We start from the raw sequence: 10,670 nt of genomic DNA, 5'->3' as shown, positions 1-10,670 counted from the left end.
TAGAGCAAACCACTAGTAAAGGAGGGAGCCATTTGCAGTACATATATTAATCTTTAATCTCTCCGTGGGTGAAATATTCCACAAAACATTAAAAAAAAAAAAGTTCACAGCAATGTCCAAATTGAGGAACTTTTGTGTGTCTGTGTCATCTGTTACAACATGAATAAGAGAACAAAAATCGGAATCAATCTTTGGCACCAGAAAACAACACAAACGCAAGCTTAAGAATAAAAAACAAAACAAAACGCACAAAAAAAACAACAAAAAAATATATTAACTTCACTTCCATGTAAACACATTCCAAGGGGGCCAAGGGGACATTTTAGTCAATCTGTCACACTGCATTGACCAGCAAATGCATTCATCCATATTTTGTGTGTGCGTGCGCTTGTTTGACGGAAAAGCGTGAAGTGGAACGAGCCATTAAATGTCAGAATTTACGTGTGGGATAATCCCCATGATGACACCAACAGCGATGATTCCAAACTGGATTAGTCTACCGAGGCGGCCCCCCCCCCCCTGCCTTCCATAGCGGGCATTATTCCAGTTTCATACGAAAACACATTCCAGGCAAACTTGGGGAGTTTGGCTGATGGCGGAAACCAAAGTCTATCTAAAGTGTGGAATGTGCAACGTTTTAACGAGGGCTAAGGGACTTCACATTCCCCCGCTTTAGATAGCCCTTTTTTTTTTTTTCCTCGCCCCCTCACTCCCTCGGTCAGGAATGTGAGAAGATTAGCTTCCAGTGCAGGGGCGAGGCAAGGCCGGGGGGAATTAGCGCTACAAGGCCGCAAATATTAGCTTCGGAGCTGGAAGGTCTGACCCCGCGTAAAGCCTCAACTCTGAAATTAAACCCGAAACCTAACGTAGACCTAATCGCAGAAGTTTTACCAGAAACCCCCCGACTTGAAAAACTGTATGCTACCCCACGAAGCTAAACCTATCCGAAATTCTAACCACTAAACCGAACCCGAAAACCCAAAATTGCCCATCTATGAACCGATCATGACGGCCCGGTAGTCCAGTGGTTAGCACGTCGGCTTCACAGTGCAGAGGTACCGGGTTCGATTCCAGCTCCGGCCTCCCTGTGCGGAGTTTGCATGTTCTCCCCGGGCCTGCGTGGGTTTTCTCCGGGTGTTCCGGTTTCCTCCCACATTCCAAAAAACATGCGTGGCAGGCTGATTGAACACTCTAAATTGTCCCTAGGTGTGAGTGTGAGCGTGGATGGTTGTTCGTCTCTGTGTGCCCTGCGATTGGCTGGCAACCGATTCAGGGTGTCCCCCGCCTACTGCCCGGCTGGGGTAGGCTCCAGCACCCCCCGCGACCCTAGTGAGGATCTAGCGGCTCGGAAGATGAATGAATGAACCGATCATGAAACCTCAACCATAAACTCGAACCGCCCCCCCCCCCAAAAAAAAGTGAAAACATGACCTCTAACCTATCCCTCAATTTAACCCTCAGCCATCTCGTCCTCTAGTCGCCCAACACTGACATACAGTACGAACCGGCATTATGCGAAAATACATCGGAAGTGCTACGAGACATTTGTAAAGTCCACGTACAACAAAACCTGGATGGCACAAAATTTCTTGAAATTCAACGAAAAGAAGGTGATTTTGTTTGGTCCCAGTGGCCCTTGTACATTCCATCCTGTAGACTTGGGCCCCCTGTCTCCTTATCTGAAATCAACGGTCTCAAACTTGGGCCTTAAACTGGACAGTGATTTCAAACTCGATCAGCAAATTGGTGCCGTTGTCAAATCCAGCTTCTTTCACCTTAGACAGCTGGCCAAAATAAAACCTCTCCTCTCACATGAACACTTTGAGACAGTAATCAGTCAGCCGGTCCTCCATTAAGCGCCTTCAGCTGGTCCAAAATGCCGCTGCTCGCCTCTTGACTGGTACTCGTAAGAGGGAGCACATAACTCCTACACTGGCTCCCCATTCATTTTTGAGTTATTTTCAAGATCCTCCTCTTTGTTTTCAAATCTCTGAATAATCTCGCGCCACCTTACCTCTCTGTGCTCATCCTCCCCTACACACCGGCCTCAGGTCTGTGGACCAGACATTATTAGAAGTACCAAGAACTAAACTGAGGCTCAGAGGGGATCGAGCCTTTTCTGTTGCTGGTCCCTCTCTCTGGAATGACCTCCCACTGAACATTCGGCAAGCCTCCTCGCTGCCCATCTTCAAAGCCCTCCTCAAGACTCACTTGTATTCTTTGGCGTTTGACTCAGCTTGACTTAAGATTTGTTCTTGATTTTACTGTTTGGTGCTTTCTACCGCCTTTATTACCGATTTGTCTTACTGTTTATTGTGCTTGTTAAATTGCTCCATGTACAGCACTTTGTATGCAGCGATGGCCGTTTGAAAGTGCTCTACAAATACTCTTGACTTGACGTACGACGCAGACAAGATGGCGACAAACACGACGACCGAGTACGTTGTTTCGGTCTGGATCTTCGAAAGCCGTTCTCCGCATTCAGAGGTTTGTAAACGCTTCATCCGCAAAGATAAATAAAGTTAAATATACGTACGTTGTCCTGTCACACAGGACAACCCTCAAACACACCGGATGCCACCACCAAGAACATCGAGAATCACTCCCGTGATTTTAAATTAGACAAAGACATTATTTAGCTTAAAGGGGAACACGATTGAAACGAGCAGCGATGACAAGATGGGGAAATAAATAAGATACGGCAACATTTCTGGGCACCCTTAAATGAGGATCTCCACCATGTCTGAGTCAATTGCGTTGTTGACGCTCTCCGAGGGTTGGACTCCTCCCAGCTCGGCTTCCTCTGAAGTGTCTGAGCCAAACAGCAAATAAGCGGGCGTCATTGTGATTGCAATGAGAACAACTTTGCTTCCCTGACCCTAAACCCCTAACCCGGGGGTCGGCAACGCGCGGCTCAAGAGCCTTGTGTGGCTCTTGTGCGCCGCCCTAGTGGCTCCTTGGAGCTTTTTCAAAAATGTTGCTAATTGATAAAGATGGGGGAGGGATATATATTTATTTTTTTTTAAGATGGTTTCTCTAAGAGGACAAACACGACAGATTCTTAACATTTTCCAATGCAGTAAAATTGTGTCGAATAAATATGAAATTTCAACATTTCTGTCAACGAGGCTTTTAATTTTTTTGTGGCTCCAGACAAAAATGTTTTGGTTTTTTTTGGTCAAAAGTGTCTCTTTCAACATGTAAATTTCCCCAGTGTGGGACGAATAAAGGATATCTTATCTTATCTTATCTTCATTTGGGTTGCCGACCCTTGCCCTGACCCTTGACCCTAAACCAGGGCTAAGGGAACTCTTTGTGTTGGAGCATGGAGAGCTCTAAAACAAGCCAGATATGGCTCTCGAGACACCCGAGTACCCCACCCCTGACCTAAACATAACCGCTAAGGTCTAAAATTTTCATCAAAGAACGTAACAGAGGACACCCACCAGAAGCGGGTAACGCCAAGTCCTTGGATGGCTTCACCTCGAGTTGGTCACATTGGGTGCTGGAGTCCCGGCTGGCACTCTTGCGTCGCAACGCGGCACCACCTGTCTGGTCATCCGAGAGGCTCTTTCCTGCAGATGCGGACAAAGAAAGAACTGAATTAACCTCCCTGTGCTTACATCCGCACTTAGATGCTTGGTTCTTCCCATGACTATTCTGGAGCGGGGCTATTCTAGAGGCGGGCGATGACACGCATTGCGACTTAAAATCGTCCGGTCTATTTGAGGCCGTCGGCCCGTCGCCGTCTCGATCTTTTTTTTCCTTTCTTATGACGTCGCTACATTCTGTCCGTCTGGCGGCCAGTTGTCGTCTGATACCATCGCAAAGTTAGTCACGGCGCTTGCGTTAACAAAGGGGGCGGGGCTGACTCACCTTTAGTCTCGGTACTGCCGGTCGCCGCGGTGATGGACGGGACGGACCTGGCCAGCCGAAGACCTTGTTTCTCCAGTTTGCACTGCTCCCACCTGGAGCGTTGCTGGAGGACTTTAATCATGGCATCCTTCTCCAGGAGCTGTGCGTGAAGGGCTCGGATCCTGGAGCAACACACACAAAGGGCGCTTGTGTTGGGTCCACAAATAAGAACACTTTATTTAATAATAATAATAATAATAATACATTTTATTTATGAGCGCCTTTCAAGACAACCAAGGACACTTTACAATAACAAAAAAGACACAACTTATTTATTTATTTATCTGTCTATTTATTTATTTATTTGAGGCCTGATTTTCAAAAACACAAATCTTGTCTTCTTGTCGCACAATGATCATATCTGATCGATTGCGCAGAACAACATCATTTCAAATTATTCCCGATCAGATGGAACCAGAGCAGTCTCAAAAGGTCAATTTTAGGGGAATTTTGCTGGTTTTCAATGTGTGAAAAGTCCTGGATGGGAGTTTGGGTAAACATACCCTCAATCATAACTTAAGGAAAGGCCTTGAGATTCTAATAATGGGATGAATTTGATTTGGTGGGATTTTATTGGTTCTTGGGTCCACATGACCCTAATCAATCGTTGTTGGGTCATCTGACATTTTTTCTTGATTCAGTTCTCGCTTTCAGTCCATTTTCAACATATTTGGATGATCACGGTGAGAGGATCCCTTCGAAAATGTCTACCTGTTCTCCATCTCCTGATGTCTGGGATTGGTCAGAGGCAGGTCCTCGTTAAAACTGCTGTCGGGCGAATGCCGGGGCGAGTTGTTGATGATGGTGGTATCTCTGTGAGGAAACAAAAACGGTTCAAGTCGCTCAACGGTCGACAGATTTTTTTTGGGGGGGCACTCGTGGTTTTGTTCACGGTACCTCTGCGCCGCTGCCGTGGCGGCGGCATCCATGGCAAACTGTCTCATGGTGCTCTCCTCGAGATACTTCTGTTCCCATTTGGTGATGTCTGCTTCCAAGGCCAGGATACGTTCCTCGCGTTCCCGCAACTGCTGCTGCTGCGACAGCTCGGAGCTCGGCTCGGAAGCCGGCGGTCCCGAGATCTGGTTCTAAAGGGCAACCAAGGTAATAGGTGGCACGTTAGTGAAACGGCTTTTCGTTTGCATTGGGAGTCGTTTTTATGGAGGTGTGTACTGCGTATACTCGTGTATTTGGTTGAAGAAAAGAGTTCCTCACCTGTTGCACCCGCAGGCTTTTGAGTTCCTGCTCGAGGCGGGTGCGCAGTCGCATCTCCAGCTCTTCTCGCTTCTCGCACGCTGCCTGCAGCTGGCCCAGTGAGCTCTGGAGGCGTTCCACTTTCTCCACGTAGGCGCGCTTCCTGTGGAGCTCGTCCTCCAGTTGCCGGTTGCGGGCGTGCGCCGAGAGCAGAGCCTCCTCCAGGAGCTCGCGCCCACGCTGGCTCTCCTCCGCCGACAGCCGCAGGTTCTGGATGGATCTCTCCAGGCGCTCGCGCTCGCGCTGCTGCTCCTCATCTGGATACATGTTAAGATGGACTTTGAGCAACCCGAATGGCACCACATCAATATTTTTTTCATCTTTGGCAGCTGGATTAAATATTCTTTTTTCAGAACAGTACTGAAAAACAGCCATGCAAGCCATCGTCAGATCTCAGATGGATTATTGTAGTACACGTTATTTTGGAGTTAGCCGGTCCTCCCTCATGCATGTCCAGTTGGTCCAAAATGCTGCTCGCCTGCTAACTGGAGCTCATAAAAGCGACGACATAACTTCAAGGGCTCTAGAAATAAAGTTGAGTTTTAAGCCCGGGTAATGTTTTCAGAGAACGGTATAAAGTAAGGGTTAGGGTTTTGAATTTGAATAAGGTTAAAAATTGGAAATGATTTCATGTCTTGGGGGTGGAGACATGGTTATGGCTTAGGATTTCAAAGGAGTGTTTCAAACATGGGTTGGGTTTAAAAAAAAATAAAATAAAATTAGCGTACGCCACTACTTCAGCTTGCATCAAGGGTCACTTTCCTGTGACATCGCCAACTAGTGTCGTGGCATGCACACTGCAGCTTTCGCACTTGTTTTTTCAGGAACTCTTCAATGAAACAGAAACTGGTGTGTCACTTGGAAAAGGGGCTTGATTACACAACCACCCCCCCTGAGCTGTGACTGCATGTCTGCCAGGGGAATGCAGACTTCCTCTGATCCATTTACACACATACACACATACACACGTAGGCACACGTACATGCACAAGGCGTAGCTTTGTACTGCCAAAAGCTATGGAATGCCTCCACGGAACGCAGAGTAAACAAGAAGTTGAAAATATAAGAGAGCGCCACGGAGATGGTGAAGTAAACGCCCTACTATTGTTCAAATTGCGTCCACCCCACAAACAAACAATCGCAGTCTGGGGTCTGTGTGTGTGTGTGTGTGTGAGGTGCTTGAAACCCGTTCTCCCGATGAACGCACTTTGTTCGAGTAGCTTGAGGAAGACGTGCTGCTTTTGTTCCGAGCATTCCGCTTCCTTGTCCGCTCTTTTCCTGGCTGCCGCGCACACTTGTTCTGGGGAATGACACACATCCTCGTTAGGCTTTGAAAGTGAGGGTATCAAGTTACGCTTTGGAGCTGCGCCGTACCTTTGAGATCCCGGTTGAAGTCGTGCATCCTTTTTATCTGGGCCTCCAGCTTGTTCCTCATGGTCTTCTCCAGCGCTTCACGCTTGGCCGAGCCTTTCATCAGAGTCTCGTATTCCTCCGAGATCCTGGCGATCTCGTTCTCCAGCTAACGGGGGACATTGGGGAACACATCGATCAGAGAACGCCAGTGGGGGGGGGGGGGGGTGGAAGAAGGACGTGAAGTGAAAGGTGTGACGAAAAGGGAATGAAGAGTGAAAGAAGACGGCAGTAAAAAAGGAAAGGATAAAAGATTGAAAAAGAAAGATACAGATGATTCAAAAGGAATGAAACGAGCAAGTCGATGATGTCAGGAAGAAAAGGGTTTAAAGAAAAAAAAAGAAATATTGAGGAAACCAAAGCAAGATCCCCCCCCTAAAAAAAAGGAAAAGAAGAGTGGAACGAAAATAAAGGGATAGGAAAGACGTACGCAGGAGAAAGGGGAAAGACGGACTAGATGATGGAAGGGGTGTAAGAGACAAAGAAATGGAGAGAGGAAAATGGTGAACGAAGCAGGACAAAGTGAAGAGGAGGAAGAATTTAAGGAAAGACAGAAAGAATTGAAGTGAATACAACTTTATTGTCAAATGTGCTGTACGTATATGTAACATACAGCACAGATGAAATTTCTTATAAGGAGCAAGAATTTTAAAAAAATAATTAAAAAAAATATTGCTCTAAGGCAGGAAACCTAGAAGAGGATGAAAGGAAGGACAAAAACAATGAAATCAGAAGGGAAAGAGAAAAGAAAAAAAAAGTCCAATCAAACGCAGAGGAATCAAAGACAAGGAAAAAGGTCAAAATGCAAGACAGGAGGAAGACTTAGGGAAGCGTAGAATTTGAGAGGATGAGGGAGAAAGAGAGAGAGAGAGAGAGATTGGAGGAATGCACAAAGACCAGAAGGAACGGAGAAGACTTCTGGAAGGAAAGCAAAGACAGAAAAGGGGAAAGCGGATTGATGGACGGAGTGGTGGCACCGAGAAAGCAAGGAAAACGGAGAGCGCAGGAACAGGAACAAAATAATGGTGATGGATGAATTTAGATGAGGGACGACGCGGGAATGAAGGAATCCAAAAATTTGAGGAGAGAAATGTAGATGAATGGAAGAGCGGGGGGGGGGGGGGGGGGGACCGAAGCGTCATCGAAATGAAAAGCACCAAACAAGGAAAAGACGGAGGCGAGGAAAATGGAAATAAGAGATTGAAAAGAGATTTCAAGACAGATTTCCTCTCATCTACCTTGTGCAGGCGTGCGGCCTTCTCTGCGTAGATGTCCACTTCCCGCCTCAGTCTCCAGTTCTCCCACCTCAGGGTGTCGCCCTCGTCCCCGGACGTCGCCCTTGCGGGAACGATGCCGTTCCTGGTGGTGGGGGAGGGGGGGTGAATTTAAGGGACTGTGGACGACGAGCCGAGAGTCAAGGCGGTCAACCTTCTAACCTGTGCTGAGAATAGAACGGTGGCAGCGTAGGTTCCCGGAAGTACATCTCCCGCTCCTGGGGCGGGTACGCCGGCGGGGGCCCTCGCTGGTCCCCTTGACTTGGAGCGACGGCGTTGTACAACTGTGGAAAACTCTGCGAGGCGCTCACAGCCGGGATGTTTCCGAGTGGCGAGCCCCCTTCCAGGGTGAGCCGCATTAGCCGCTCGCTGAGGGAGCGGGCGTGCTCCCGCTTGGCATCCCAGTGCACGTCCACAGCGGAGTCCGGCTCCCCTTTCAGGTACTGCGAATGCACTTTGGCCTCCTCGTAGGTGGGCAGCTCCTCCCCGTGGAAGGAAATCCTCGAGGGGTTTTCTGGATGAACGCAGCTTCCCTGGTATTCCTGGCCTTGAGGGTCCTGCCGTGTGGACACGTGCATGTACTGGCACTCGTCTTGGGTCAGGCTCTCCTGGGAAGAACGTGGACTCCCGCTACCTCGCAGGGCCTGCTGCTGGATGGCAAGCAGGGACCGAGTGTCGGTCAGATTCCCGAAGCGTAGCTGCTCCTGGATGAGGCGGTGCAGGACCGTCCCGGGGGCGGCCTCGGCGGTTCTCATGTCCAAGAAGGCGGGCCGGCCTGGGTGGTGGGACTTGAGGGACAGCACTGATCACAAGGACTCTGAAGGAAAACACACCTGTCAGATGACCGACCCCGTAAGCCTTTGTGAGGGTTTCAGCATGTCGCAAAAAACAACAACTTTGATTCGACCTAGAAATTTGTTTTGGTAGCACTGCGTCGCAACTGTTTCAAATTTGGTGTCAATCACGAGGTGGCCCACAAAAAAAAAGTCTCAAGCAACAATCCCCCAAACACACAGCAAGTCTACCGTATTTGTTGTCTCCCTGGAATTTTTTATTTTTTTTTAATCATACCCTGAAGCCAGTTTGCCTGTCATGAGAGCAAACACAAAAAGTGTCAAGGTCTACAAATCACAAGGGTTCTAAAGAAAAAACTAAGTTGAGCAATTCCTTCAAAACCCTTGAGGGACTGAGCACATCATGAAAAATTTGGGTAAGGGTCAGGGTCACACCAGCAAAACTGTCTTTGAAGGTGGGTTTTTCTAAAATTCAGCCCGCAAAGCCAGTTTCACTTTGGAAAATGAAATTCGAGAGACATGACATTTAAGAGTAGACCCACAAAAAAGTCTCATATAGCCATGGCTGAACAGAGACGTGAAATCTGCTATTTTGGTTGTAAGCAGACATTTTAAATTCATTTTGATCGTTTTTCCAGTGGTCCTTCAAAGACTGACTTGTATCGGAGATTTTTTTCAGAAACAATGGTTTTCAGATAAGGTTTGTATAATAAGGTTTTCAGAAACCTTAAAATATATATTTAAGGTTTTCACCATTTTGTGGGGGCGGAGAGTGGCAGCAACGTTTCAAAACTTGCCATAAAACACAATTTCTTAATGTAAAAAATGTGAGAATTGAGCCTCCAGAGCCAGTTTTACATAACATCATAAAATCTGGTCAGCGTGTCGATCATGAGGAGACCCCCGAAATGTCTGGAGGAGCCATACACACAGGAAGCCTGACAGTTTGGTTTCAAGTGGCCCTTTTGGGGTCAATTTGACTATTTCCAAGGACCCTTTGATTTTATTTTTTTATTCACATTCAAATCCATGACAATCCAGTACTTTAGCCAATTTCCGTGTTGTTGCTTAAACAGCCCAACAACTATATCAATCAGTTCAGTACCCAACCCCAAGAGATGAAACACAATATTTCCTCAAATAGTAGCAGACATGCAGGCGTTTATTTGAAGCTATTTCTGAAGAGGTGAGCTCCTCAAATCAGCCACATGATTGCGGCGCTCAATCGCACAGAAACCAGCATTTGCCGATTACTCCACAGTCACAAGATCTTATGTATGTACCGTTATGTATTTCTGTGTGTGTCTGTGTGTGTGTGCATATACATAAACCGTATATACACATATACACATTATATACATACACACACACACAAATACCTACAAACTCTCATCGGAATTATATGTTCAATTAACCCTTGAATGTTTAAAGTACAGTGTGTTACCTAAAACTTTAAATAAAAAAATATTCTTAAACATTAAAGAAATGAATATACGGTAGAACATTTTTATTGCCAATAAAGTGGTAAAAAATATGTGGTTCTTAAGTCTCTGTGGTATTAACTTATTGGTCTACAAAGCATTCCTGATCTTGAATTAAGTTTGGTGAAACCATTTCGAAATAAAACCGACATTCTGGCGCGTTTTAACATAAAAGCAAGAAGCAGCGGGACTGCAAACTACCACATTCCCGCTCCATACACATTTCAGTCGATCCCATTGCGCTGTTGTGCAACATATTCCATTGAGGAAAAGAAAACGAAATAAAACGCTTCAAACTCACCAGATCTTCATCTCATCCCACAAAGAAGAACACTTCAAATTCCCAAGAAAAAGAAGCCCCCGGAAAAGCTCGTGGAGTGCGCGAATGAAGTCCACGGGCGCGTGTCGAGTGTGAGCGCGCCTGTGAGCAGACTGAGTGAGTGTGGCTCATAAAGCCTCACAGGCTGATTGTTGCGAGGGAGGAATGAGAGGAATGCTGAGGCTCCAAGTCCCCCGGGGATCAAACGCACCAGGAGCAGGGGAGGG

General features: G+C 46.9%; 1 protein-coding gene across 2 annotated transcripts; it reads right to left on the bottom strand.

The window, feature by feature from the left end:
• Nucleotides 1-2,403: 2,403 nt before the first annotated feature.
• Nucleotides 2,404-10,646, bottom strand: amotl2a (angiomotin like 2a). Of its 2 annotated transcripts, none has more exons than XM_052073048.1 (11): nt 10,426-10,646; nt 8,012-8,682; nt 7,814-7,934; nt 6,540-6,684; nt 6,373-6,465; nt 5,128-5,423; nt 4,813-5,000; nt 4,627-4,728; nt 3,877-4,037; nt 3,447-3,575; nt 2,404-2,812 (listed from the first exon to the last, which is right to left on the bottom strand). In XM_052073048.1, the coding sequence occupies exons 2-11, from the start codon at nt 8,602-8,604 to the stop codon at nt 2,721-2,723; spliced, it is 1,920 nt and encodes a 639-aa protein (XP_051929008.1). In that variant the 5' UTR covers nt 8,605-8,682; nt 10,426-10,646; the 3' UTR covers nt 2,404-2,720. The 2 variants fall into 2 exon arrangements, with proteins under 2 accessions (XP_051929008.1, XP_051929007.1); XM_052073047.1 differs by having other exon boundaries at nt 8,012-8,666; nt 10,426-10,645.
• Nucleotides 10,647-10,670: the final 24 nt, after the last annotated feature.

The sequence above is a fragment of the Hippocampus zosterae genome, chromosome 8 (genome assembly GCF_025434085.1).
Source record: "Hippocampus zosterae strain Florida chromosome 8, ASM2543408v3, whole genome shotgun sequence".
Lineage (NCBI taxonomy): Eukaryota > Metazoa > Chordata > Actinopteri > Syngnathiformes > Syngnathidae > Hippocampus > Hippocampus zosterae.
The sequence above is the reverse complement of the archived record's forward strand: the minus strand, read 5'-3'. Positions and strand labels throughout refer to the sequence as shown.

Coding starts and splice junctions, on each gene's coding strand:
- amotl2a (XM_052073048.1), bottom strand. CDS start 8,604: ATGAGAACCGCCGAGGCCGCCCCCGGGACGGTCCTGCACCGCCTCATC. Junction 6,685..7,813: donor AGGCCGCACGCCTGCACAAG/GTAGATGAGAGG, acceptor GTCCCCCGTTAG/CTGGAGAACGAGATCGCCAG. Junction 6,466..6,539: donor CTTCAACCGGGATCTCAAAG/GTACGGCGCAGC, acceptor GTCATTCCCCAG/AACAAGTGTGCGCGGCAGCC.